We start from the raw sequence: 26,932 nt of genomic DNA on the forward strand, positions 1-26,932 counted from the left end.
CCAACAAGATTGATGGTTCCAGTCTGGTTATATATATACTACTTCATAGTCATCTATAGTATAATTAAGCAGTCTCCACTGACAACTGAACAATGCTGAAATCCTCCTCAGGATCACTCAGATCTGCCATCCACCAGAGCGCCTTGGCTCCCTCTGCACTGGTGTTAAACGCCCAGGTCTGCTCTCCGCCTTGGGTGAAATACCCATCGCTCTCCCCGTAGCCCGTGACAGTGATGTCTGCGGATCGTGCGGCGCCCGGCACGACGAAAACAGCGACTTCGTTCTCGCCGACGTATACTCCCAACTCCTTCTCGACGCCGGATACGTTGTAGGTGAGGACGGTGCCGCTGTCGGTTTCTTTGGTGGTGACTAGAACATGTCAGAATTACCCTAACCCTAACCTTAACCTGGGCTAATGATAAAAGACGTACGCTCAAGAATGCTCAGACCAGAGGCACCGTCGTCCACGTAGATCTCCACTCCATCGGTCACAAGGTTTCCCAAAGTGGAGGATGTGAGGGTGAATTTGGAGGGCAAGGAAGCCATGGCCGAGACAGCCAGACTCGCAATGATAAAAGACTTCATAATGAGATAGATATGAGTATGCGGTTGAAAACAAGTGATAGATATATAGAGTAATTTGAATGATAATACTTTCCAGTGTTAAGTCGTGAACTTGAGCTGAATCTCTTATATGTTATCGACTATGAGAGCTGTCTTACTCAGTGGGCGATCATTGGCGGAAGGAGTGGTGATCAACAGGCCGGGTCGCCTTAATGCTTATATCCAGTATACTTTTTACTAAGCATTATTGACTGGACTGTCATCATATCTATATATAGAGTGCTGATCTGTACCTGAATGATCATCATGAAATCCTATGTATGCACTATAATCCTGCAAAAGTCTTCCAGCTGTCATACTAATCTGTATGTCTCAAACAATTCCTCCTCGACGTCCTATTACAATCTTTGACACGTAATGGTGCAATAATCTTACGTTGGAAGCGGCGGCAAGTTACTTGTTTAGTATAAACATAGAATATAGTAATACAGTAGGGTTTGATTCATTAGATCATCTCACCAAGTGGAGATCTTTTAAAAGGATCTGCCGACGGGCTGAGGGGACATATATGTGGCTTAACGCCATCTACAGCCATCCACAGCCAATAGAAAGCCAATAAAAAGCCAAGTATAAACAGGTTGATCTCGACATGGATTAGAGAATAAATTGAATATAGCATACCCAGCACTTCAAAAGTGGAAGAAAAAAATAGACAACAGCATTGAATTATTTAATCCCTTCCTAATCCCATATTCCCTTCCTGATCACATTTGCTTCGTATCCCGCTTTCTTTTTATATAATGTTTCATACTATAGAGGAGAATGAAATACCCAATCACTCTTGCCTACTATAGGTACATGGACCTTGCTTTGGAATTCTTTATACCGGTTGTCATCTCGCTAATAAGGACGCTTTTATATTTAGACAACTCATAGAATACTAGTTCTTTGGGAGAATTGCCTACAAAATATCAGAATCTATCTGATATTAATATATAAACCCGAAAGCTCTGTTCAAGCAAACGCATGGTATTCCTCTAAAGAACAATCATTAACAGTGGTAATATCCGTGAAGTATCGTGTCTCAGTGTATGTATACACCTGGCCAGAAGGTAGCAGGTTCGTTGCGGTGGCAATTGGAGCACTGGTGCCTGGGTAAGTGATGGGTGTTGACAAGGAGGCGGAAGAGGAGGATACAGCCGAAGAGCTTGCAGGGGCTGAACTGGATACAGTAATACTAGGCGTAGGGGTGGGTGTTTGTGAAAGAGTGATGGTTGATGTGTAGGTCACTATGCTCTCCATGGTGGATGTCTCAGTTGATAGTATCGTTAATATAGATATTTTGGTGATAGTATAGGGATTGCTGGAGAAGCGCATTATAGCCTGATTAGAAGCCAGGGCCGAGGTTAGGGTGAGCAAGCTAGTCAATAGATAGCAAATGTGGCTAGTAGTATTATAGTTGACTTCATCATATTCTTGATGAGATTGATAGCAGAACAACTTATAAGCATAGAGCGATAAGTATGTAGTAGAAGAAATAATTGTCCCCCCCACCAGGGATATGTCTAAGCAATATTACTTAAACCAGTTGCCAGATATTAACTAAGTGAGGTTGGTGGTGTAGAATGGCTGAGCATATGTTAAGGCAATATATAGTATTGCAGTGGTGATTAATGCAGAGGTACTAGTGATAGTGGTTATGACAGTGTCAGTATAGGTCGATGTCAAGGTCACCACTGACACTCGAGCTGCAGCCCCTGGTTCATTGGCCAAAGCCAGACTTGGAAGGATGAAAGCTGGGAGCAGGACTGCCACTTGGGCTAATGTTAGGCCCATCATGATGAAGGGGGGGCTGAGAGCATACAAAGGAAATATTTGATGATAAAATAAGAGAAGGTTAAAGACAATATTCATTTCAGCTCCCACAGAAGCGTTATTTATTCAGGATTAGAAAGAAGACACTATTGAGATTTACGCAATCCTGCCCGGCACTGGACGGCATTAGCAAGACTTAGCAGGGGAAGTAGACTAATGAAAAGTAGGGTTAGGTAAATATTGCCGAGCAAAAGGGCCAATCCCCATCAGGAGGCGAAAATGCCTAAAACTGACAAGAGACTAGTGGAGGTAGTTCTAAAGGAAGCTCTGTACTATAACAGGGATGATATATCATGACTGATGATTGTATCATTTGTGGCTGATGTCTACACAAGAGTCCCTGAGAACCCTAGACTCATTTCCAAACAAACAGACAACACTTTTCCTTTTTGGGCGCCACGCTAAACTTAATGAGCTCTAGCAGTGGGAGCTAAGTGGGTGGAGGCGCGCCACATGGCACATGCAGACCCACAGCTCTGATGCCTGAGGCCTGTTACCCCTCCACTGGACCTGTTTTTTTGGCTGACCTGTTTTTTTGGCTGACCTGTTTTTTTGGCTGACCTGTTTTTTTGGCTGACCTGTTTTTTTGGCTGAGCGAAGAAGAGAAACCTTGGGTTGAACTAGCTGTAGGTTGATATATCAATAGAATAAAAGATTACAATACAGAGTGGTAATAGTGACTAAGTAACATTAAGTTTCCAACTATGCAATAGTGACGTAAGACTCATCTTATACTATTGTATCATATATAGAAGATATAGTCTTCTGGTTATAGAACTATTCTGCAACTGTTCTCTTCACTATATACTATCCTACTTTACTATTCTAACTCCAAGTGACAGTAACCCATTTGGGTGTCTCATCCAAGTGAATACCCCTGTAATGGGATTTTTTATAGATATCCTTGAGAAGGAATAAATAGACCTGTTCAAGATACCCAGCAAAGGAACAGAACACTCTATATTATTATTTCTTATGTGGATAACCATATATTTAATATAGAACTTTCACTATCTAACTATCTACTGCTCTGGTATTCTCACAGCTACTAGCTTCTCCTTATTAAGATGCTACCGCAGCGCACGAAATTGCGCACACTTACCTTTATGACACACCCCAGGACAAGGCTATTTATATAAATTCAAGAGATTCATAAGGCCCTTGGCCATGCTAATGTAATGTCTAAGCATATTATAAAACAGCCTAACCAGACTTATCGGCCATGGGTTCTCCCTTCATCAATATAATTAATGGCCATCTATAGTGATGGATATATGCTATTCCGAGCGCAAAGGCAAAATGGCAAATAAGAAGGCTTAGTGGTGGCTTGAAGAGTTAAACGGTGATGTAAAGGCTGTCATCATCATATCTAGATATAGGAGATCATTCTTGATGATTGGCAACCTGCCAATCGCCCAACTAGAGCAGCACTAGACTAAATTATTGAGGTCGTCTGGAAGTTTGCCGTCTCACAGAGTATGGCAGATATGAGTCCTCAATCCAGGTTACCAATATGCCATTTATTGTGTCTTTTCCACCTTCTTTCTCCGTGATGCTAATCCGGGCACAAAAGAGATGGAATTCGAATTGACCAGGGAAAAGTTCAAGGGTTAGTCAGGGAGGTGTGGGGGGAATGAGAGAGTGAAATAGAAAGAAAGAAATATAATAAAAGGATACCATGGCTGCCAGGATTCTATTCTCTGCTTAATCACGCCTGTTTTATTTCCTTATTGAATCCATGGGATAAAATTGAAAACACCCAGGATATTGCTCTTTATATCTACTAGATTGTGATGTTACTTTCCTGGATAGAGCGTTTCAGTCAGTATACACTCGAACCCATGGGGGCTGGCCTATGTGCTGCTGAGATCTTGCGTGTAGAAGACTATACTATCGGGAATGGAGGATTCTATAGAGAGCAGAATATTCAATCTTTAATAATGTCAGGCTCCCTTTTCTACGTCTTTCCCCACGGATGCCTCCCATTTCATATCTGTAAATCCTCCAGTTTGAGGGACAGTCACAGGGATCGTCATAACGTCTTCGTGTCCGAGTGCACTAATCTCCGGCTCCATGAATTGCACGGCTGCGGTAAGAAGCAGTTTAAATGTACAGCCACTCCCAGACGCCTCCTGGGACTTCCTCTGCCGGCGTGTCAATCTAAGTAACCACCGCAGCAGAATCACTGCGTCCCCCGAGGCCTTCTCGTCAACCAGATAGAAGGGCAGATTGTCGGTAATACAGAAGATCACAGCGGTGGCGGGGAGGAGCTTCAAGGCGCATTTGAATCGCTGGCAGACTGCGTCTAGATCATCCCCCTGGAAGTCTCCGAGGGAAATGAGGCCTATCAGGTCAATGTCCCTGAATGCATCCAGCAACTGTGCTAGGAGATTCTGAATGATGAAGGCTGCTGAGTTTGATGCATTGTCTTGATTGGTATGTTCACCGCAAAAGAAGTGCAGGGCCGCAACCTGGTTCTGACCTGGTGGCGTTCGTTCACGCAGCAGATCAAGGGTGTAGACGAGTCTGGCGGAGATGAAGCTCAAGGGGGAGCGGAACTGCGTCGTGTTCATGTTCCCGTTGATGACCAGGACGCGGGATGTTGGGCATCTAATCCATGAAGCCAGATCCTCAGAAGTCAGTACGTAGACGCAGCGGTCTTGTTGTATCAACAGCATCACGGTTCCCTGATTGTAATTCTCCTGGACATCGAATTGCATGCGTTTCCGGTTCGAATTGAGCCTCGATAGAATTACCCGGCGGAAATCGGCTTGTGTGTATCCTGAAAGGGGAGAATGAGTGAGATTGATGACTTTTTTTTCTTATGCTATGTCGGTCAATGATGCTCACCTTGCTTAGTCGACTTTTGTCGGGTATAACATTGGACAAGAATATGCGCCGTATTGAAGGGTTGGTCTTGATAGTGTTGTTAGAGGGCCAGGAAAATGATATCAAAGGGAGAGAAACCTACTCATGGCTGTAGCTGCATCAAGGAGAAGGGGGCTACTCTTCAGCACCTCCAAGACTTCATCCATAATGCTCAGCTGGGTTTCTTGTGTTTTCTGTATGCTGGCCATGTTTTCCTTGAGAAATTGCGCGTCTTCTTGAAGGAATTGCTGTGCCCTAGTCTGCTCCTCACGTGTAGTGAGCATGAAGCGTTGCACCAGAGAAACGTCTTGATGGAGGCCATGGTCATTGCTGTTTTTGACTTCCAACATCCTCTCCACCCTCCCTTGCATTTCGATTCCACACAGCCTGGCTTCTTCGTTGAAATTGTCCCGACAGTTGCGCATTTCTCCTAAGCTTTTATTCAACTTTCCCTAGAAACTGGATTGCTTAAACACTGCTTCCACGGCCTTGCCGAGGGCATTCCGATTGATATAGTGTACCACATGGCCCAGGCTCGTGAGAGTCGCTGTGTAAAGGGAATCACTCAGAATCCGAAGTCGTGGTGATGAGGGGTAGATTCCCAGAACCCTCTGCGCTCCATTCAACAAGACTGGGATGTCATGGAGGCCGGTGAGTATGGCATCCCGGGCGTCCTTCATTCTCTCGGCAGCCTGACGTGCGCCAGTCAGTATCCTAGAATATCTAGACCTTTAGGGATATGGAGTGTCTGGGGCTCTACTCCAATGATGATCTTGATGCCTCCACAGACAGTGGACATATAGTTGGACCCAGAGGGCACCAGTCCGAGCCACTGCTGGATTGCCTCCCCATTGTTCCCTAGCCCGCGAAAGGCTCGCCGGACTCGACTCCAAACCCCAGCTTTGTCTCCTTTCTCATAATTGTCGACCGCTTGATCTAGGACTTCCCACACCTTGGCGAGGGTGTGCATTCCATCCACATTGATCCCGGTTCGGTACTTTGGTTTGGCGGTTTTCTCGTAGTCTCGTAGCTTCTGGAGGAACTTTTGTTCTTCTTCAACCACCATCTGCGGTTGGGTTGGGTTTTCTCTAGAAAGACTAGTGATTAGAGATGTATACTATAGTTCTGCTATACATATTCAAATTGGTATCACTCACATATTGCCTTCTGATGTCTCATCAGGACGCTTGTCAAACCGTGCAAGGGACGCTGGTATCCCGAGCCCCCGTTCGTCATCCACAGCGTACCTACCAATGATCTTTTCCATGGAACGTCGGATATCATCCTGCTCATTCAGCCGGAACTGAGAATCCTGTCTTGAAGGCTTTTTCGGAAGCTCAGATGATGAGCTGACTGGCATGATGAGAAAATACGTTATTATTAGGTCTTTTCTAATGATTCCAGGGCAGGGAGATTTCAGGATGCCTTCATACCAACATCAGCCTCCCTTCCCCTCCATCTCTACACTGGGGCTTATCTTTGGCTCAGATGACCATGAGGGGTATTTTAATCAGTAGCACTGTATACGTGGCAGTTTGCTTCAGATGAACCAATAAGGTCGTTATTTACAGCATGGGTTTGCTTTTCAGCCCTGGTAATAGATTAGGCAACTGCGGCTGGAAAAGAAGGCTGTCTGAAAGATCAGGCTGTCCACTGCATACCCCGCTCCTTTCAGAATACAAAATATATATTTGTAATATCACCTCATATCGCCATAGTCTGGCGCTTTTATAAGATGCCCTCCACGTCTCTTCATATTCTGAGCTGTCTTATTTCCTGTCAGGCTGGCGAGATAAGAGATCGGAGCTATTTAAAACCTCACAACATATCGTGCAATTCTCTCATCAATCTCTTTTGAACACACATCCGTTTTGTTCAGCACAATGTCGCTAGTGATGACAGAGACAGGCATCACAGAGGTGGAAGTACCAACGACCGAACATGATGAGGCAACGCTGTTCTAATGATGAAACTCTAAAGATTGACAGTGATGTTGTGATTGATTTCGAAATGGCCTATCGTAGTGAAGCGCAAGGTATTGAGCCACCCAGATTTAATGGTGATCTGATCCTCAAACCAACCGATGAGGATAGAGAGGAGACGCATGGCGACCGGTTTGGCTATGACAACGAGGACTTTCGAATAGCGCGCAGTCTGGGATTCATGTACCAAACTACACTGCTTGAGGACCGTCGACTGGAACAGCTGGACGAAGAACGGTTGCTTCTCCTCCCCAACAGAGTGTTCGGATATGTCCTACTCAGTCGCAAGTGGTGTGCGTACTTTCAGATCCCTATACCCTAGTTCAAGTCACGGTTCTCACTCTAGTCCAGATCCATTGAGTGTTGATCTGATCACTGATGTGAAAACGATCCAGGATGGGGATCATGATGCATTCGATGACCTGGTTCTGCCAAAGAGACATCGTAGCATCATTCGAGCATTAGTCAAGACTCATGTTCGGACGAGGGGGGCGCTGAGCTCAGACCCTGCAGATGTTCTCCTCAAACGGGAATTCGACGTTGTGCGCGGTAAGGGAAAAGGCCTCATCATTCTCCTCCACGGATCTCCAGGCGTCGGGAAGACGTCCACAGCGGAATGCGTAGCCGCCCATACGGGTCGACCGTTGTTTCCAATCACCTGTGGTGACCTTGGAGGAACCAGTGCGCAGGAAGTTGAAGAAAACTTGGAGCGATTCTTCGAATTGGCTATGAAATGGGGGTGCGTGTTGTTGTTAGATGAAGCCGATGTCTTCCTGGGCGAGCGCATCCAGGGAAACATTATCCAGAACAGTTTGGTCTCTGGTAAGTTCGCTGCAGTTCGCTGAGGGAATCACCACATTGCTGACTGCCTATTGTAGTCTTCCTACGCGTGCTGGAATATTATTCTGGGGTCCTGATCCTGACCACGAACCGCGTGGGACAATTTGACGAGGCAGCGACATCTCGCATCCACTGTGCCTTGTATTATCCGCCTTTTAGCAAGCGGCGAGCCCTGGAGGTGTGGCAGAAGAACGTCGACCGGCTGAAACGCGAGAATGGGTTGTTCACCACTCCTATTCAACTAGATGCAAAGAAGATCATGAAGTTCGCAAATCGCCAGTGGGAGGCTGGGACCCGCTGGAACGGCCACCAGATCAAAAACGCATTTCAAACCGCCGTTGCGCTGGCCGACTGGGACCGTCTGAGTAAGGAGGCCCGAGACGACGTACCAGCCGCGATCAAGCTGCGAACCAAACACTTCGAGGCGGTGGTCGAGACGAGTCGCCATTTCGAGTCGTATCTGACCAAAGTGCGCAAGTCCGACGGCGAGCGGGCGCGGCTCAATGCTCTGCGAGACGATTACCACCGCCCAAAGTCGGGTCCAGAAAAGGCTGTTGCGCGTCCTCAGTGGCCGGGGATGGAGGATTCAGAGGAGTCGGACGGTCAGAAGCCCGACGAGATGAGCAGCGGTAGCAGCAGCGACAGTGAGAGCGATTCTGAACCGGCCAAGAAGAAAAAGGTCAAGAAGTCCAGCAAGAAAGAAAAGAAAAAGGGGACGGCAAAGAGAAGCTCCAAGGCTAAAAAGGCGTCGAAGGCGTCTGAGTCTTCTAGTTCATCTGGAAGCGAGAGTGAAAGTGATTGACCTATTCTTATTTTTAGGTTTATATAGAATGAACAAGAGCATTTGGCTGTTTTGTTTTATATGAATGTACTATCAGTAGCATTTAAAGAACTTGAAGTGTATGATGGATCAGAGATGCCTGTGGAATTGAATAGATTAGATATGATATCTATACCTCATACCATAAAAGCTTTTTATACCTGAAATCTATCCATTCTATTTCTAAAGGCCTCAATAAAACAGTATACTCCTAGGGGACTCAGAGATCACCATATAACCGTAAATAAGATGTATATAGCCTGACTTCTAAACATGCTGACACCTCCTTTAAACCTTCAATATTTTGATGGATAACCTAGTAAAGGGCTGGCAACTAGTTTCTTATATAGTATCTACTGATCACTATCAGATCTGCACAGCTCTTCAACAGCATTAACCCAGCCATCTAGCCCATGAAGGCCTATATGTTCCCTCCGAGTCAAACGAAAGCCCATATCCAACCAAACCAAGAATCAAAACAGCCAGGAAAAACAGCAGATTATGAAATGCGATATGGTTCCTCGCCATAACAAACGTATCCGGAAGAAACAGCACTTCATCCCTAAAGAGCCTGCTTTTGTCTGCTAGAGCGATGACGAGCAGCCATATAGTCGAGTAGAGAAATATCAACCCCCCGAAATACATCAGCAGCCTGGGAGCGTCGATATATGGTGAAACCATACAGAAGGCGATCGTCAAGGCGGCACTCGCGGCGTAGAGAAGCATGCGAGGGATGGCATCTGTTGGTCTCCTTGCGGTAGAGGAAGAAGAGAAAAGATTGATCAGTTGATCTGGCGCATGGAATAAGACCACCATAAACGAGCAGAACAAGAAACACAACGATGCTTCCAGATATGTTTCGGGCGGCGCTCCCTTTGTCTGGAACAGACTCGTGGCCTTGATGCAGATGAAGAAGATGAGCCACTGGGTATAGATGGCGAGAAGGCCAAGGGTGTGTTCCAGCCTATCACACAGAGTGTCCACTGAGACATAATGAAATATGCCCAGAGTCACTGAAGGACGGTGTTCTTCAAGATGGTGGCTGAGGAGAGCAAGGATCTCGTCCACACACACAGGAATCAGGTAGCAATACACCCATGTTTTGGTCCAGGGCAAGCCAGAGCATCCTAGAAGCTTGACAGCTTGGATGATGCCGATGACGAAGACGACCAGGCGTAAAAAGGGTACCTTGTGTAGCTCGCGAAGACCAGCCGGGCCTCGTTCATCCGCATAGAGAGGGCGGCGATATTGCAAGGTTCGGCGGAGAGCGTGTCTCGCGGACCCAGTATGAACGAAATAAACGCTGAATCTCACCAACAGACCGAGAAAATCAGCGATGCAGACGATTGGACTGCCACGCAGATAGATTCGTAACTGGGGATCGAAACCACAGACACGACCGGATGGCTGCAGGATGGCAGTAACGGCCAGAGGGAAGAGACCCCAATAAGCCGAGAGGAACGAAACTACTCCGTCAGTTGAAGGTTTGGCCAAATAGATAGTATCAGGGTCTATTTACTCGAGTCTGCTTCCATTGTCAATATGAGTTGGAGGTTGTGAAAGTCAAGAGTTGAAGTGAAACTCGTAAGTTTGTCTTTAATGAAGCCAAGGCTCGGCACCCCACAGCATGTCGAGGGTTCTGCTCTATAGACAATTAGTCTATTCGAGTAGTCATTTATAGATGAATGTATTAAGAATATACATTTATCTATTATATTTATCCATAATATACTGCAGTTGAAGTGCTATTCCTAATAAATTTACAAAGACAAAATTGTACCAAACAATAAGCTATTGCCAAATATAAGCAGGAGAAGCAGTCTTGAGTCTTCTAGAGATAAGTTGGTTATATGCAATAGAATAAGACTGATTCGCTACTGGTATGATATAGCTATAGAGAGAGATGCATTCTCAAGTGACAAGTCAACCCTAACTTAACCCTAACCCTAACCCTAATAGTACAATAATTCCTATTACAGTTACCCTCACTTTCTTCTCTGTAGTAAAAAGCTATCGGATATTCAGAATCAATAATCTATTTAACATGCTACTGCGGAGTAAAGTTGGGGAAGATAAGCTTGTCGGACTCCGGCTCCTCCTCCGCCCCAGGAATTATATAACTGTTCTGCCTAACCATTATTCTCTCGCTTTATTTATTCTATGTACCATATTTACTCTATTCCATATACCATATTTACTCTAATCTATTCATGCACCTGTCTTTCCTCTCCCTACTCGGACTAGCGTCCTGTGTATTCGCCCAGCAGAAAGTGCTGCCTGAGGCATGGCGGGAAGAGGAACTTGAAGCCTCCCCCTTCACCGTCATCCACAGCCCCTATTCTCCCACGCACACCATCCGCATCCGCGAACAGAACGAGTCGATCTGCGCCGCCGGTTCCCGCCAATACACGGGCTGGCTGGACGTGGGAGCAAGCCATTTCTTCTTCTGGTACTTTGAGAGCCAGAATGACCCGACACGCGACCCGCTGACGCTGTGGATGACGGGGGGGCCGGGGGGATCCAGCATGCTCGGCTTGTTCGAGGAGATGGGCCCCTGTCTGATCAGCGAGGATGGCAACGGCACAGTGTACAACCCGTGGGGATGGTCGAGGAACTCGTCGCTGCTCTTTGTCGACCAGCCGGTCGGCGTGGGCTTCTCCTATCTCGATCCCGGCCATGATCTTCCGCAGGACTCTGCAGCTGCGGCAAGCGATATGCAGCGTTTTCTGCAGCTGTTTGTCTCGACGGCGTTTCCTCATCTGCAAGACCTTCCTTTTCATATCTCTGGAGAGTCATACGCCGTAAGAAGAGGATATTTGAATTTCTCTAGCTGTGTATCGGTAGTGTTTAACGTTTTTAGGGCCACTATATCCCCAATCTCGCTTCACAAATCGTCCAGCACAATTCTCTCTACCCCAACGAGCCACAGATCAACCTGCAGTCCTGCCTGGTCGGCAATGGCTTCATGTCCCCCCGAGAGTCCTACTATGGATACTGGGAGACCCTGTGCACCACAAACCCGGGGGTTGCCGAGCCCATCTTCAACAAGACCCGATGCGATATCATGGCCGCCAATATGCCCCGCTGCATGGAGTTGTTTCATGTCTGCGAGCAGAATCCTGATCCGGCCATCTGTCACGCTGCTCTGGATGTCTGTTGGGAGGGGATTATCGGATGGTATGACGATGAGTCAAAGGTGGGAGGGAGGAACCGATTCGACAGTAAGTTAATCCTATCACTTGTAACGCTGTAGAATAATTTATATCTCTCTAATCTGTGGTCCAGTTACCGCCCCCTGTGTGATGGAGGATTTTTGCTATATTCAAGCAGCATGGATAGGAAAGTACCTCAACACCCCTGCTGTATGGGAAGCGCTGTCTCCCCCAGAACAGATCACAGAATACAAGATAGCCTCTTTAGCTGTCAGTGTCGCGTTTGAAGCCACCTCTGATGAGATGACTACAACCTCCGACCTGGTTGTCTTTCTGCTGCTCAACGGGGTCGATTATCTGGTCTACCAGGGGAATCTGGATCTGGCGTGCAACACGGCGGGCAATCTCCGCTGGGCGAACTCCTTATCCTGGAAAGGACAGGTCGAGTTTGCGGCCAAACCGATGCGTCCTTGGACGGCCGTCGTGAACGGGACGGAACAGGTGGTCGGTTCAACCAAGGAGGTTGTTACTGATACGGCCCGTTTTGCTATCGTCACTGTCGATGGAGCAGGGCATATGGTGAGTTTGAAGAGTAAAATCACATTGATTCAAGAACTGAATAATGTCTAGGTTCCTCAGGATCGACCCGATGTTGCTTTGGCTATACTTGACCGGTGGCTCACGGGGGGTCAATTCTAGCACAACATTGATCTCCAGCCCGCAGTAACTAACAGTCTATAAGCAACAGTAACAATCAATGATATGGGGTATAATAAGAACCCTTTTAATATCAATGACTCATATGACGACCAGTAATAATAATACTTACTTTTTATTGGCTAATGATTGCTCCAGTCAGAGTGCCTCAAGTCTCACCAATGACTGATAGAAATTCAGGGCCCACTAGACCACTGAAGTAGTGCTCTATCAGATTAGAGAGCTCAATATAGCCCCTAGCCATGATCATTCTTTATTCGCAGCCTTCTACTACCGAAAAATTCACCTCGCTATGAGAAATAGGCAACCACCAATATGGAGCAGTAGAGGTGTTATGATGACTGTGCATGAGAACAATTCAACGATGTCATAAGCTTGCAAAGGAGAAGAAATTGTCTCTGTCATGCAATGAAAATGGTCCATTTCAACTCTGGCGTGATGATTTCTGGCCAGCCAACATCAAGGAAGTGGATGAAATGGAGACAGGGTTTTTGTCTGGGACCTGGATGGGGAGACTGAAGCATTTTGCAAGACATTGAAGAAACGGGACAAGGGTGGTTAGGGTTAGTCATCTGTAATCATTACCCATTGTGAACCAGTCAATTTCCAACTGGAATGATATTAGTCTAAGTCACTAGATAACTCATGCTATTTGCAAAAAGCACCTTTGCATACCCGTAATGAAACCATATGAGAAACTTGGGCAAAGCAGAGATATCTTGCTGCGGATTACACTGAAACCCCTGCAACTCAACTCTTACCAGAGCCTCTTCACTGCTATCTGTGCCTTGAATTCTGCTGACCTGCATGCGATGGCAGCCTGAAAAGCCGGACGTATCCGAACCAAAGCCGTAATCTACATAACTCGGCTGGTCGGCGTCTTCTGAGATGTGCTTATCCACGAGGAGAAAAGAGCCAAAGAGACGCGTGCCGATGGGAAGGAGATGTGTATTTGGAATTTCCGATGCTTTCCAAATTGCCGTTTGTGGTTTGTTGAAGCCTTTCATTAATACGGCAGTAGAAAATAGACAGTATGAAGTCTGTTTACCTGTATATCCTACTGGCAGGATCTTCCCGTTCCCTGACCACAACAACCACCGCTCAAAGCTAAATACGGCACCACAAAAAAACCCTGCTGTAAAGCGCGCAAGCAGCTGCTCATCGTCTAGCCCAGCGACCTTGCTGGCTGGGAGAGTCTGGGAGACGCAGTCGGTACCAATTTGGTGGTGACGGGGGTTGATGAGCCGGAAGGAGGCGGAATGGAGAAAGGAGGAGGACACAGAGTATGTCAGGGTTGACTGACGGAGGGAGGAGAGCATTGCATTCATCAAATAATTCAATAGTAAAGCTGATATTATGGAGAGAAATATGCAATCAGCTTTATAAATGTCTGACTCATCGGTTGATACCGGGAGAAGCCGGAATTCACCGGCTCCTACGCTAACCAATTTAGACATATGCAAAGACTTAGCTAGATGCTTGGTATGATACTTGGTTGGATGGTCTTAGGAGCATTCTTAGACAAATCTATTGAATCCATTGTCAACACTGCCAGAAGATGCTCTCTCTAACTCAGTCCTCTCAACACTGGCAGCAGCAACCAGGCATCATGTATTCTAGCCAGAAACATGGATAGATATATAACGATATAAGATAGTCCTATACCACCAGAGCCAAATCACGTTCAAGACATCTCTGATATCAATATGCAGACCTGTCCTTGAGCCAGCGTCTCCAAAGATCTATACTCGGTTAGCTGGCATTGCTAAAAGGGTGAGTCTCACAAGATAATAGAGTAAATATACCTTTAAGTTGTTTCTCTCCCTTCTCAAACGCTATTTTAGCGCTTTTCAGACAATCCTCGCCAGCTTGAATATGACCATTGATACTGTCTATGTCTTGGAAGGCATTCTTGTACGACTGGACAAAATTAAGTCGTCCCTCGGTGGCTCTGAATATATAAGCACATCAGTCACACATGAAGGATGATTTATCAAGAACGTACGCCAGCGCAGCCTTTGCCCAGTCAACAGCTAGCCATGCTTTGTTCAAGGATTCTTCGGGAGCCTGAGAGGACGGCAAAAGGTCTTTAATAGCATTCTTCTTCTTTCCGAGCACTTTTTCCTGCGTCTTGTATTCCTCATAGGCCTTTTTCATCTCCTCTGTCCAGGCTTCGGACTTGTAGGTCAATGGGTCGATGGTGTCCACCCATTGCCTCAAAGTGGTGACGAGTCCATCGAAGACGTCGATTTGGTCCTGGATCTGTTGCAGAACTTCGTTTATAGACTGCGACCAGCTGACTGACGCCATCGAAGTATCTCAATGTAGCTGAAGCGTTGAGGTATGGTTTCTTTTCAATGATGAAGAGTTGGGAAAGCCCCCTGGATTGGTCTCTCTTGTATACCTCACCGACAGCAAGCAACGCAACACGGTACTCAGGCCTCTCCTCTGCAGAGCAAACACGCATCAGAAGACAGGGGTTGCAGCCCCTGCTGCAATGCTGCGAGCTCAGCCTCTCTCGCCTGATTGAAGGGCGCCGTCCCCGGGCTGAAATGAAATCTCACTGCCAGCACGTATGCGAGCACATGATAGGGACGATGGGTAGACGCCCATCGCCAGCCTCGTCCGCGTCTTCCAGCATGGTGAATACGTGGGAGACTGCGAAGCCGATCTGAACAGCCTTGCTTATGTCACCGCAGGCGCTTAGGTAACTATTTATCTAGGCATGGGTCCTGATTTGCTGCCCCGCCGCCCTTGACTTCCTTGACTTCCATCCATCTCCCACCCATCCCCGTTGTGCTTTCACACCGCTCTTCATGGCAGTGAGCCTCGACGACGCGATGAAGGAGCTGCCGCCCCCTGAGGACGGCCAGCCATGTGAGAGCGCAGCAGCGACAGCCTCTGATTCACTGCTTGAAAGCCTCCCCGCCGAAGTGCGGCGCTACCTACTGTCGCTGATGGACGTCCAGGGGCTGCGAGCCCTGGTCCACGCGTCGCCGGTCTACCACCAGCAGTATCTTTTGGATCGGACATGGCTGCTGCGGCGATGCCTGGACCACACGCTGCGCAGCGTTCTGGTCGACGCGTGGGCGGTTTATCAGACCAGCGAGGCTCGTTTTGCACGCAAGCGCACAATGGAAACAGTGGCTCCATTCATCACAGCCTACCAGGATCGCCGGGCGGTATTTGCGGACACAGGCGCGCCCAGCCCCGCGCCAACCATGGATGAAGTGGCCGGGATGATGGCCTATCACATTGGCGTTGTCATGCCGCTTTTGCGACAGTATGCTGGCTGGGCGCTGGACAATCTCTCACGCGAAACTGAGGACACCACTCATGAAGCCAAAGACATCACTCATGAAGCCAAAGACACTACTTATAATGACACCACTTATAAATCTGAGGACACCACTCGCGATGCCAATGAGACCTTGACAATGACCGAGGAGACGCGGCTGATGCGTGCCCTGTACCGCTTTGAGCTGTGCTCCAACCTGTTTGGCGTCCGCACCGAGCGGCCTACATTTGAAGGGATTGATATTCGCATCACGCTGGAGCGCTTGTATCAGCCCTGGGAGATAGAGGAGATTTCCTGCATTCACACCTTTGTGAGAGACAAGTTTACGCAGGTCTTTGACGAGATCCGCTGGGATGTGGACGAGGATAACCCCAAGTACGCCGGGCATCAACGGCCACCGACCCCCGACGGCGTCTTTGACCTCGTAAACCAAGGCGAGTCTGCTTTCTCTTCACCTGGTAATATCTTACTGACGGGGGTATAGTCGACAGCTTCCTCAAGGGCTGTGTCTCGCGCGGCCTCGTCTTGCTGCATTCCGTTCTCTGCCAGATCCACGACCACGACACCCTCGTCTCGACCATGCAGGGAAGCCTGGTTTACTTCTCGGGCGAGTTCCTCGGAAACGACGCCTTTGGAATGCTCACGCACGACAAGCGGCGGGAAGAGGCGCCAACGCCGCGGGACATGAAGGAGGCTCGGCGCGAGCCCTTGCCCTTTCGCGGCGATCTCGCCCCAGACCCAGACGGGATGTATCCCCCGTTGGCATGGACGCTGATGTGGGACGGAACATATAGCAACCTGCTTGGGAACTGGATTCCAGGGTCCCTCCGCCGCTGGGGATATGTCCTGTGGGATGCACCGCGCCTGGTGCGCACACAGGCGGAGGAGGTCTTGCGGAAGGAGCTGCAGGAGCACTGGGGAAGTTATGATCCACGAGATGACCAGCTCTATGAAGAGGACTATTAAATAAGCATTGGTATGATGAGGCTTGAGCTACTTTCACTCCATGTGGCGAGATTCATTTCCTCCGTACTCATTCACCATGATGTTCTTCGAGTATAGACGCAACCAGCCTCTCCATCGGCACAGTATTAAACTGCACGTCTTGGCTGTAAACTTGCTAGACATGGATATTACTTAGCAGTAGATCAATGGTTAGTGGATTATACGTCGATAAAGACACCGGTAGCTGAGCTTCGCGTTACTAATACACCCTTTCAACCTCAGAACTAAGACATATACCCTGAATCTAAAGCTCCATGTTTCTTGTTACCAACTATATATGTCCTGGCCAATAAAAAAGGGGGGAAGCCACGAGTGTCATAGAACTAGGTAACTAGCCAAATTTAGTGAACTAGGCCTAAAAATACCTAGGTAGCTAAGCTAATAGGTCATTATTATGTATCTAGTTAGTGCAATTTGATACCTGGATAGTAGTTAAAGTGCCATATAAGGTTTAGGTAGATTTTTAACCTGCCTATTTCATTTTGTATATTCCATTAAAAACCAAGGTACTCATCTATAGTTGATAGTAGCAACTTTTAGCCAGTCTAGGCCTGTATAGAGTTTAAATTACTTCCTAGGCAGCTTTTACTAATATGAACCCCAGACAAAAAGAGTCTAGCTTTGAAGATCCGACTCAATCTAGTAAGACATTATGTAAAGACAACTAGGAGCGGCATAGGGCAGAATAATAGCTCGCTGATAGATATGCATATTACCTAGACTGGCAGAGAAAAAGAAATTGCTGTGAGACCACAAGCATATAAAGTGGAGGAGATTAAATTAGCTATTCCTCTAGTTTTCAAGTCTTGAAGATCATATTTAGTGGTAATCTAAAATGAACTCTCGATGACAGGATAAGAATACGAGGGAGGTATTTTCTCAATCTATTAACTAACTGCACTCTATATTAGTATACAGCACTGTAGTCTGCCATCTCTTGTTTCATCTATTTATTGAAATGAGATGATGATGGTGGAGAGACACATATAGGCCGTTTCAAGTATAGGCAGTAGGGGTCCTTGAAACAAGCCTTAGTTAGACATCCCTGGACCCACCACCAGACTAAGGTTGATTATAAGAACAGAGCATCCCCAACATGCCAACATCTTCATCATCATCATCATCAACTTCATCCTTCATTCATTTGTGATCTGTTGAGGCTGGTTCTCGACTTCCATTCCTTCTTTCTTTCGCTTGACCTGCTGTACATTGTTCTATATATATCATCCACTATATCAAAAATATCAAACCATGCGTTCCTTCTACGCCCTGATTCCTGCTGCCGCCATTGTCGGCGGCGCTGTTGCAAGCACCACCGAGGAGAGCGACTCGTGGTATTTCGGCAACAGCATGTTCTACCTGGGCCCTCCCACCTCGGGCATCGACATCATCAAGGCCACCTACTCGATCGTGCCTCCCAGCGTGCCCTGCGGATACACCTCGCCCGACAACGAGGACCCGGTCTGGGTCTCCGTCTGGGTCGGCGCCTCCTCCTCGGAGAGCAGTGACTCGACGGACCTCTACCAGCCTTTGTTCAACTGGTCTCCCAACCAGGAACTCCAGTACGTGAATAAAGGCCTCTTACGTAGTGAAGAATGATGTCTAAACTAACCGCTATGATAGGGGCTGTCCCGCCTCTGTGTCTGAGTGGTGTGTTGCGGCCAGCACGTACACTCCGGCTGAGCAGGTTTCCGCAGACTATGTGACTGTTCCTCAGAGCACTCAGGTCGATTTCGAGAGTATGTTCTTCGTATTTGCCCTATATCCTGTTAGAAATGAGACTGATAAAGTGGTGATTATTAGTTTCCGTGGTCGACGACGAGGTTTATCAGGTTGTCACCATGGGCGGCAAGGTGATTTCCAAGCTGACAAACTGTATGTCACTATCCATAACATATCTCTGTTCAAGCTCTCCTTACTGACCACCAAACAGCTCTCGACTCTGGCCTGCAGTATTTGATGTCTAGCGATGAGTGCTACACTGGCTCTGACGGCGCCTGCGGAACCCTCGACGCCTGGAGTAGGTTTTCCTTTTCCATATATATGGCAACGTATTGAATAGTGCTAATTCTATATAGCCATTACCAATCTCACGGTCACCCTGAGCGGCGCGGACGAGAAGTTCGGCGACACCATCGCCCTCTATGGATCCATGACCAGCGCTTCGCTGACCACCTCCGACGACGGAACCACCTGGCACACCGACTATCTCGATGTCAAGCTCGTCGACTTTGACGACACTGCCGATCTGGATGACTAAGCTGTTGTTGTATAGGGGGAGCACTGGGCAGTGGAAGAACCGGGCAGCGACAAGCCAATCTTCCGGGTTGAACTGGACCCATTGATTAGTAGATAGAAAATATAGCTATCTGTGGTTTGCACATAGTCTGGCATTCCATTGACCGAAAGACATTATGATCGAGTAGTCAATGGCGAGATTGTCAGGTTAAAGGAATCGTGAAGGTAGAGAGTACTATATAGTCATGAGGCCTCAGCCCACAAATGCGGCAAATATTCTAACTTCAACTCTTTTTACTCAATACTTATTATTTCATTACCTACTCTTCTTTTTGACTGCTATAATCTATCTTCAGAGGAAGCATTCTCCTATAAAAAACTAGTGCTATAGAGAATAATTATAAGATAACCCTAGTATATATATCACACTGATTGGACCATTAAATCACAAGATATACTTATTCTTCCTTGACATGTAAACTGGAAAGGCTAGCAAACTTTTCTCTTCACTCCTAATACTGAGGATATAGTGTCACACTGACCAGCCTATTAATTTACACTATTATTATTCCCTACAAGTTAAGCCATGAGAGGCGGAGAATGTTCCAAGGCTAATGTTTTTTTCAGTGTAGCAGGAGACACGTAGTAACACTGGTCATATCTATAGTTAGCAAGAAGCTCTATAGCAACGACACTTATAGAATGAGATTAATCTCTTCTTATATAATAATCTATATTCAAGAAGCTCTGCAATTAGGGAGTTAGAAAGATATGGCCTGGCACATTATTCTGCTCTACTGAAAGTGCCATCATAAATCATATATAAATTTCATTAAAAATATATAACGCTCTCCCTCTTGATCTAGGAATACAGAATTCTTACACAACACCATCCTCATGATTCAGGGGGCCTTGAAGGCTGATTTACCTCCTCAACCTCCATACTTTTTGCTCTCCCGCTCCAAATGAGTGCAGTGCTGTCCTGCGCCTGCTGATAAAGCAATAGAGCCTTGTCAACGTTCCCTAACTGGACGCACAGATTGCCAAAATTCTCGAGGGTTTTCCAGATAGGGATGGAAGTTGCCAATGACACCGTGGCTAGAGCTTTTTCATCGCCGTGCAGTGCTTGCTCAATGGTAGGCGTTGGACTGGAAGCTCTAAGCGAATTATTCAATAAGCTATTGACCATATTCTTTGGGTTTTTTGTTACCTTTGCGCCTCTTGAATAGGAAGATGGAAAAATAATTGCCTCGCATAAGCGGCTGCCGCCGCTGCTGCGAAGCCATGCCATACGTCGTTTTTGTGTGTGTCGCAATAGTCGCAAATCCCTCGGATAACCAGGCATGGTAAATTGTTCAGGACGCCTGCTGCTTCCATCTCGAAGCAGAGAAGCCCATGCTCTTGCGCTAGAGAATCTCTTTTTTGGGCATCCGCAATTACTAATCCCCCAGACGCGATTGTGCCTCGGTGTACAACAATGTATGAATCGTCTTCCTCGTCTATCTGTCGCTCGATGCGCTGTCGTGGGTCACATCCACTCTCTTGACACGACATAGCTTTCCGTTGATGCTCATAATGCGGTTGGTAGAGATGATCCTTGTCAGCACCGGGAAACCCAAAGCGACGAAGAGCTCGACGACCAGTTGGGATCCTCTTCGTGTTCTCCCAGATTGGGTCATATTCCCTCCGGTGACGCCGCACAGCCATCTCTCGCGCCGCGTTGAGGAGGACTATTGGCGGAGGCGCAAGAGCACCTCCGCGTTCCAAAATACCTAGCATTGCATCTCCATGATTGTACTGTATAACTCCAGGGTGTATACCTGTCGGTTTGCTTACCACCACATGTCCCAGACGAATCATCCCGGCGTCGGTCTCAATAGGAACACCACCTCCAATCCCTACTAACAGGCCGTATTTAAGATTTGGGAATGTCATCTTCATCTGCGTGACAACGGTGGCTGCGGAGCAATTCCCCATGCTAGGGAGTCCGACGATTATAACGTTATGATCATTGATGCTGCCAAGGCTGTAGATATTTGTGTCATTTTCCGGTTGTGGCAGAGGTTCATGTTCTTCGTCTAGCATCTCCATGGCTGCGATCTGCTCTATCTCCAGAGCACAGATCCATCCCACCTTATAGGCGTCATGATTCAACCTTCTCAAAGGCATTTTAGTCGCACTGTTCCAAATGGTCTGGTGCTTCAGGCAAAGGCTCGTGCCCGGAAATATAGTCGTTTTCAATGTCAATAAATTTGTATTAGAAAGGCTATTTAGCATGTAATAGATACGGGAAGAGAAAAAAGAAGAAAGCTTCCAGCTTTTAAAAGACCTCGCTATTTACTAGATGGGAATTGGGGAATACTAGGTGAGTATTGAAGAGGGGTTGAGGCTCAGCGCCAATTCCTGTGGTCTGGATAGATCAGCCAACTATACTCCTCGAGGAGCCGCCGGAGATGTCAGCCCAATTCAATAGGTGTGGCGACAGTTTTCGTGTTTCTGCTGCGGTACTTCAAATGACAAATCCAATATCAGTCGTTTTTCTGTCTCTAATTCTATGTCAATAACAGAATAGGAAAAACCTAACCCTAAAACCCTGAGTACAATCGGAAGAAACACCCTTGAACTCTTCTTTACCTTTTTATTGCATTTCAGTATATTATGGGGGTTTTGTATATTATAAATATTGGAAGAATTAGGAGGAACACTTCTCACTAGTCATACTGGTGTCAACATTGACATAGGAATAACCAGGGAAATCACTTTTCAAAGCACAGACCAAATCCTGATGTAGTCATTTTTGAGCATCAATTGGAGCTTTCCCTTTTATATTAAGTATGCAGTAGTGCTTATTTTGTCTGTGCCAAATCATGAACTCACTGAACCCCTTACAAAGCTTTGAATAGCCACTGCTGGTTGACACTACCTTTTCGCTCCCTATTAAGCAAGATAGGCGTTCCATCTGCAGGTCGAGCATTGGAGAGATCCATGGCCATATCTGGATATGCCGCATTGAGGATCTCAAATGTAGAACCGACTCTGTTCAGTCGCCATCGAAGCATTGGGTCCAGGCCTGGATCACTGCAGACGGCCCCTCTCAGCTGGTTATTAGCGCCAGCGCCTGGAGAATCATTAGTCACGGTGGTCTTGAATTGGAATCCTGGAAATACTACTTGGAGCAGCAAGATAATTGCCTGTGCGGTCTCGAAATGACCATTCCTCTGCATTGATCTTGTGTGCCTCCCACTGCTGCGTCGGAGCGTCTCTCTCATGCCTATATTGTTAGTTATAGATCATGCGATATTATCTAAACCACTGTGACTTTACCTAAGAATGATATCGCCTTCTGGCTCAGCGGCTGTCACGTCCACAACACCATTATTGCCGAGGACTATGGTGTGCAGGCAGTAAATCCTTCCATCAACAGGTTGAGCAGACATGACTAGTATATTATTCCAAGTACTTTGATTAGAATAAAAGTATCAGTAGCAAGACGTTGATGAAAGGTGGTGAAGGTTAAGTTGTGTTACTAAGCCCCAGCCACATGCTTCATACCCATGTAATGATCATGTGGTCTATTCAGACTTTAGAATCAAAACTTACCATGTTCTCATCTCAACCAATAAATATGATTGCCATCGAAAGCATCTTTCGAGTCTATATGACGTCGGTTTCGGTCATGACCTATGCACAGGACTCCATAGCTGTAACTTCTACCAGATGAACGACATCACACAATGAGAAAGGTCTTGGTGATCGGAGGCACTGGTGCTCAGGGAGTACCCGTTGTCAAAGGTGTATAACACTTCCTCTCTACAATAAATCTCACCTGCTGACTTGATCTGAAGCTCTAGCTACAGGCTCCGAATATGCCGTTCGTGTGATAACCAGAAACACCCAGTCGAAGGAGGCGCAGACGCTGGCACATCTCCCCCGGGTGACGGTCTTCCAGGGCAATCCGTACGACGAGCTCACGCTGCGCCAGGCTCTCATGGGGATCGACTGTGTGTTTGTGAACACCAACGGGTTTGCAATCGGCGAGAAAGCTGAGATCTACTGGGGTATCCGGCTGTACGAGCTGGCTCGGGAGTTCCGTCTACAGCACTTCATCTACGCCGGGCTCGAGTACGGGTCGAAGCTGGGCGGCTTCGATCCAAAATACCGCTGCGGCCATCTCGACGGCAAGGGAAAGGTGATCGACTATCTCTCCGCTCAACCTACGAGCCCGATGGCGTGGTCGGCGCTGACGTCCTGTATGTACATCGAGGCGTTGGCGGAATTCCTACGGCCCTTTCCCCATCCAGACGACCCAAGTACATTCGTTTTTGCTGCACCGCTTGGAGCAGGCAAATGCCCGCTCATCTTCCTGGAAGACTACGGGGCGTATGCGCGGTGGATGTTGGACAACCCGGCGCAGAGCAATGGACTGAACCTGCACGTCGCCACGGAAGACATAGGGTGGGAGGAGCTGGCCACAGTCTTCAGTGAAGTGACGGGGCAGAAGGCGATTTATCACGATCTCGGCTTGGACGAGTACTTCCAGCGTGGGGTCTTGGATCCTGACGCCAAGGTCGGCCATTCGACAGACCCGAATGACTCGACTTTGCAAACCTACCGAGAGAACTTCACAGGCTTCTGGAACACCTGGAAGGACGAACTGTCGCACAGAGACTACGCCCTGCTGGATCGCATCTTACCCGGTCGTGTCAAGACGGTTAAGCAGTGGATGGAGCTGACGGGGTACTCGGGGAAGCCTGCGCCGGTTCTGAAGGACTACCGGGATAGGGCGCAGTGAGCATTACTGTAGGCAATGATGGAGTGATTATGACCGAGGGAAAAGTGTTACACACTGGTATACAGAATGGTATATTCCTGATATTTATGCCAAAAATACCATTTCATGATGTAGTTTAATTGGATCTCTTCTAGATATGATTAATACATAAGTATATACACCTTATTACTCTGTACTGTGAGAGCTCTTCTATTATCCTCATTCCCACCATCATCTCATCCTATTCTACCGATTCCTCGTAGGGATACACACACCATCAAAAAATACTGCATCACTATAAAATAAAATCCTCACTATAATAAAATCCTCAACTCAATCTACGGCCAAGTATAAAAAACATACAACAGTAGGGATTCGCTGGTGGTCACCCACCCAACTACTAACCTACCGGCGTGTGGCTTGAGTACGGCTGAGCGGACGGGAAGCCCTATTTTCCACACCCTGTGGTCGTATGTGATTGATGATCATGGAAGAGGGAATATATAGTATGTTTATATGTGCATAGCTAATTTGCAGAGCAGATTTGGCAGATAGTATAGTTATAGTGATCATATAAATACTAGTATTACTTCCACAGCTGTATATACTAGAGGTTATTAAAATAATACTATTCTATTGCCTATTAAGTCACTAGTAGTATAAACTAGCATATCTGCCCACCTCTATCAGATTTAAAGGTATCCATAAACTGATGGTAGTAATACTAACTGTCACTCATCTTAGTATAGAAGTGTTGCTGATATCTTGTCTCTTGCCGTCTCCTTAGAAAACCCTCGGTTAACCTATCCTCCCTCCTATGCTATTCACTTCCACATATCTGTTGCATAGTATAAGGGGAGGTAAGTATCATAACTTTCATAGTGAACTGCATTTCATTTAGCCGTAGAATTATGACATAATCTTCATAAGCAGTATATTAGCATCATCCTGATAGACTATAGTAATAGGATAGTTAATTCTAGAGGATAGTATATAGTTAGGAGGTCTATTCAATTAAATCATTATATTATTCCTATAACTCACTAGTATATTCATAAAGTTGCTCAGCTAGTACAGAAATAACAGTTAAAAGACTTGATAGTTCTTTAAGTAAATATTAACTTTACCACAGCATCATAGTGACTACAACATATTCTCAGTGATAATAAACCCAGGCCCAGCAAGTCAACACTTTATTTTTTATTTAGGATGTATTCCATTATTATTATATAACCTCAAAAAAACCCAGGAATGGAGCGACAGCTGTCAGGCCACAGCCTGAAGAAGGCACAGGGACAGCCCAGGTCCTTTTTATCGACTCTTGAACCCCCCATCTTCCATGACAAGACAGATATCATCTACAATCACCGGGAGAGGGCGCAGAGACGACGGATCGAATGGCCAACAGTGGATGACACCGTTCAGGCGATTGTGAGGGCAGGCGATGACACTCCAAAGACTCCTCTTCCCGCCACTGCCCAAGCCGTCGTCGACAGGGAAATCGCACTGTGTGATACCCGCCGCGGCTTGATTCGAGACCTCGGCGTATACGACCAGGTCTACCTGCGCGCCCCCAAATGGCGAGGCGTGCTGAGAAACCTCTACTGGCGAGCCCGGCGCCAGTCTGCGGTCTGGGATGTGTTCTGTCTGCTGGTTGATCGCGGCTTCGTCCACCCACAGTGTCTTGTTGTCCCTGTTGATCTCCAATCCGACAGTCAGGACACCCATCTTGTGATCCTGCTTCTCTGCCGCTTTTCTTACATCCGACAGGATGAAGACGCCTTCCTGCAAAATAAGATCCCATGTCAGACAGGGTCGTGGTATGACGACATTGAATGGCTCGCCACGATGATTGTCCGCAGCGGTGTCGACCTGGAAAGACTCTTCGATACAATCCAAGCCTGTGGTTTCCTGGGTGACTGCAGCCCCGAGGAGCTGCAGGAATTCAAGCAAGAGTATCCCGACGCGCGCATCACGCATAACCCTCGCGATCGAGAGGCGCAGCCTGGCCTGGACCCGGCCAGCGAGCATGTCTTTGGCTTCTGGCTGCCGCACGGCCTGGCGTCCGACGATGAGGACCTTTTTGGTCAGCAGCTTGCCGGCTGCCTCGGCAGGTTCAACGACATTGAGAAGGCCTTCCGGGACACAGAAGATATTTCGCCAGACCAGCTGTGGCTCGAGAGAGAGCAGATCGAGTTCTTTGGCCAGCGTGAGGATTTGCTGCCAGGTTCGAAAAATGACCAGCCCCAAGGCGACGTTTTGATTGACGATGCCGTCCAGTCTGGTCAACGCCTATCTGCGTGATGCAGAGAGCCGCTATTTAACCCTAAATAGGTGAACATAAAGACTGGCGAGTGGAAAGTGAAGGTGAGGTTGACAAGTAGCTTAGCCATAGTTGAATACAAGTAGTCTTTCTCTTACTATTATAACTAAAGGTGAACCACTTAAAGTATAGATTAAGTATAAGATAAGGTGAGAGGGGGCGACAGTTGTCTGCTACTTAGTATATATAGTCATTATTATAGTTACTGTAAAAGAGTAAGGATGATGCTCTACTTATGCCTAGACCTAAACATAAATAAGTTATGAGGTCTCATCTATTACCACTGCATTTATTAGTATATTAATAATTCTTGATGGCATATCAGATACTCAAGCATTAGCTGTTATGGCCACACCATCTTTTATAACCTATAAATATCTAGAATCCTATAGGAATTTCAATAGAACCTTAACTTACCAATAAGCCCTTATATCATTAGACATAATAATGAATCTTGCAGAGTTTATAATTTAGGGTTA

The 26,932-nt window shown here is 46.9% G+C and overlaps 14 protein-coding genes across 14 annotated transcripts; 6 read left to right on the top strand and 8 right to left on the bottom strand.

The window, feature by feature from the left end:
- Window positions 1-64: 64 nt before the first annotated feature.
- ASPZODRAFT_166709 (hypothetical protein) lies at window positions 65-652 on the bottom strand (the record flags this gene model as incomplete). Its single annotated transcript, XM_022726773.1, has 2 exons — window positions 432-652; window positions 65-369 (listed from the first exon to the last, which is right to left on the bottom strand). The coding sequence occupies exons 1-2, from the start codon at window positions 583-585 to the stop codon at window positions 65-67; spliced, it is 459 nt and encodes a 152-aa protein (XP_022580966.1). The 5' UTR covers window positions 586-652.
- Window positions 653-4,382: 3,730 nt separating this feature from the next.
- ASPZODRAFT_142272 (hypothetical protein) lies at window positions 4,383-5,678 on the bottom strand (the record flags this gene model as incomplete). The annotated part of the gene is made up of 3 exons (XM_022724835.1): window positions 4,383-5,221; window positions 5,290-5,355; window positions 5,411-5,678. 3 exons carry the CDS (start codon window positions 5,676-5,678, stop codon window positions 4,383-4,385), a joined length of 1,173 nt encoding a protein of 390 aa, XP_022580967.1.
- A 299-nt stretch (window positions 5,679-5,977) lies between these two features.
- Window positions 5,978-6,404, bottom strand: ASPZODRAFT_166711 (hypothetical protein; the record flags this gene model as incomplete). Its single annotated transcript, XM_022726774.1, has 2 exons — window positions 6,068-6,404; window positions 5,978-5,999 (listed from the first exon to the last, which is right to left on the bottom strand). Coding segments are annotated over exons 1-2 (327 nt in total), but the record flags the coding sequence as incomplete, so codon positions are not given.
- Window positions 6,405-7,825: 1,421 nt separating this feature from the next.
- ASPZODRAFT_32962 (hypothetical protein) lies at window positions 7,826-8,478 on the top strand (the record flags this gene model as incomplete). Its single annotated transcript, XM_022728248.1, has 2 exons — window positions 7,826-8,111; window positions 8,168-8,478. Coding segments are annotated over 2 exons (597 nt in total), but the record flags the coding sequence as incomplete, so codon positions are not given.
- Window positions 8,479-9,051: 573 nt separating this feature from the next.
- Window positions 9,052-10,490, bottom strand: ASPZODRAFT_132538 (hypothetical protein). Its single transcript, XM_022723045.1, has 2 exons — window positions 10,469-10,490; window positions 9,052-10,415 (listed from the first exon to the last, which is right to left on the bottom strand). Exons 1-2 carry the CDS (start codon window positions 10,482-10,484, stop codon window positions 9,343-9,345), a joined length of 1,089 nt encoding a protein of 362 aa, XP_022580970.1. The 5' UTR covers window positions 10,485-10,490; the 3' UTR covers window positions 9,052-9,342.
- A 669-nt stretch (window positions 10,491-11,159) lies between these two features.
- Window positions 11,160-13,001, top strand: ASPZODRAFT_159367 (hypothetical protein; the record flags this gene model as incomplete). Its single annotated transcript, XM_022726403.1, has 5 exons — window positions 11,160-11,219; window positions 11,247-11,750; window positions 11,810-12,170; window positions 12,235-12,680; window positions 12,732-13,001. The coding sequence occupies 5 exons, from the start codon at window positions 11,160-11,162 to the stop codon at window positions 12,798-12,800; spliced, it is 1,440 nt and encodes a 479-aa protein (XP_022580971.1). The 3' UTR covers window positions 12,801-13,001.
- A 385-nt stretch (window positions 13,002-13,386) lies between these two features.
- On the bottom strand, window positions 13,387-14,137 carry ASPZODRAFT_142276 (hypothetical protein; the record flags this gene model as incomplete). The annotated part of the gene is made up of 2 exons (XM_022724836.1): window positions 13,387-13,428; window positions 13,580-14,137. 2 exons carry the CDS (start codon window positions 14,135-14,137, stop codon window positions 13,387-13,389), a joined length of 600 nt encoding a protein of 199 aa, XP_022580972.1.
- Window positions 14,138-14,370: 233 nt separating this feature from the next.
- Window positions 14,371-15,364, bottom strand: ASPZODRAFT_166715 (hypothetical protein). Its single transcript, XM_022726775.1, has 3 exons — window positions 14,824-15,364; window positions 14,624-14,769; window positions 14,371-14,560 (listed from the first exon to the last, which is right to left on the bottom strand). The coding sequence occupies exons 1-3, from the start codon at window positions 15,126-15,128 to the stop codon at window positions 14,520-14,522; spliced, it is 492 nt and encodes a 163-aa protein (XP_022580973.1). The 5' UTR covers window positions 15,129-15,364; the 3' UTR covers window positions 14,371-14,519.
- Window positions 15,365-15,555: 191 nt separating this feature from the next.
- ASPZODRAFT_132541 (hypothetical protein) lies at window positions 15,556-17,331 on the top strand. Its single transcript, XM_022723046.1, has 2 exons — window positions 15,556-16,550; window positions 16,601-17,331. The coding sequence occupies exons 1-2, from the start codon at window positions 15,635-15,637 to the stop codon at window positions 17,080-17,082; spliced, it is 1,398 nt and encodes a 465-aa protein (XP_022580974.1). The 5' UTR covers window positions 15,556-15,634; the 3' UTR covers window positions 17,083-17,331.
- A 755-nt stretch (window positions 17,332-18,086) lies between these two features.
- Window positions 18,087-19,545, top strand: ASPZODRAFT_132542 (hypothetical protein). Its single transcript, XM_022723047.1, has 5 exons — window positions 18,087-18,683; window positions 18,745-18,860; window positions 18,925-18,996; window positions 19,055-19,141; window positions 19,200-19,545. The coding sequence occupies exons 1-5, from the start codon at window positions 18,373-18,375 to the stop codon at window positions 19,379-19,381; spliced, it is 768 nt and encodes a 255-aa protein (XP_022580975.1). The 5' UTR covers window positions 18,087-18,372; the 3' UTR covers window positions 19,382-19,545.
- A 1,020-nt stretch (window positions 19,546-20,565) lies between these two features.
- ASPZODRAFT_66090 (hypothetical protein) lies at window positions 20,566-21,528 on the bottom strand (the record flags this gene model as incomplete). The annotated part of the gene is made up of 1 exon (XM_022729349.1): window positions 20,566-21,528. The coding sequence occupies one exon, from the start codon at window positions 21,526-21,528 to the stop codon at window positions 20,566-20,568; it is 963 nt and encodes a 320-aa protein (XP_022580976.1).
- A 493-nt stretch (window positions 21,529-22,021) lies between these two features.
- ASPZODRAFT_166718 (hypothetical protein) lies at window positions 22,022-22,836 on the bottom strand. Its single transcript, XM_022726776.1, has 3 exons — window positions 22,684-22,836; window positions 22,530-22,630; window positions 22,022-22,477 (listed from the first exon to the last, which is right to left on the bottom strand). Exons 1-3 carry the CDS (start codon window positions 22,794-22,796, stop codon window positions 22,245-22,247), a joined length of 447 nt encoding a protein of 148 aa, XP_022580977.1. The 5' UTR covers window positions 22,797-22,836; the 3' UTR covers window positions 22,022-22,244.
- A 179-nt stretch (window positions 22,837-23,015) lies between these two features.
- ASPZODRAFT_132544 (hypothetical protein) lies at window positions 23,016-24,233 on the top strand. The gene is made up of 2 exons (XM_022723048.1): window positions 23,016-23,151; window positions 23,205-24,233. Exons 1-2 carry the CDS (start codon window positions 23,094-23,096, stop codon window positions 24,149-24,151), a joined length of 1,005 nt encoding a protein of 334 aa, XP_022580978.1. The 5' UTR covers window positions 23,016-23,093; the 3' UTR covers window positions 24,152-24,233.
- A 1,075-nt stretch (window positions 24,234-25,308) lies between these two features.
- ASPZODRAFT_2129488 (hypothetical protein) lies at window positions 25,309-26,503 on the top strand. Its single transcript, XM_022727831.1, has one exon. It carries the CDS (start codon window positions 25,382-25,384, stop codon window positions 26,432-26,434), a length of 1,053 nt encoding a protein of 350 aa, XP_022580979.1. The 5' UTR covers window positions 25,309-25,381; the 3' UTR covers window positions 26,435-26,503.
- The last annotated feature ends 429 nt before the right edge of the window (window positions 26,504-26,932 follow it).

Source organism: Penicilliopsis zonata, assembly GCF_001890105.1.
Source record: "Penicilliopsis zonata CBS 506.65 unplaced genomic scaffold ASPZOscaffold_7, whole genome shotgun sequence".
NCBI lineage: Eukaryota > Fungi > Ascomycota > Eurotiomycetes > Eurotiales > Aspergillaceae > Penicilliopsis > Penicilliopsis zonata.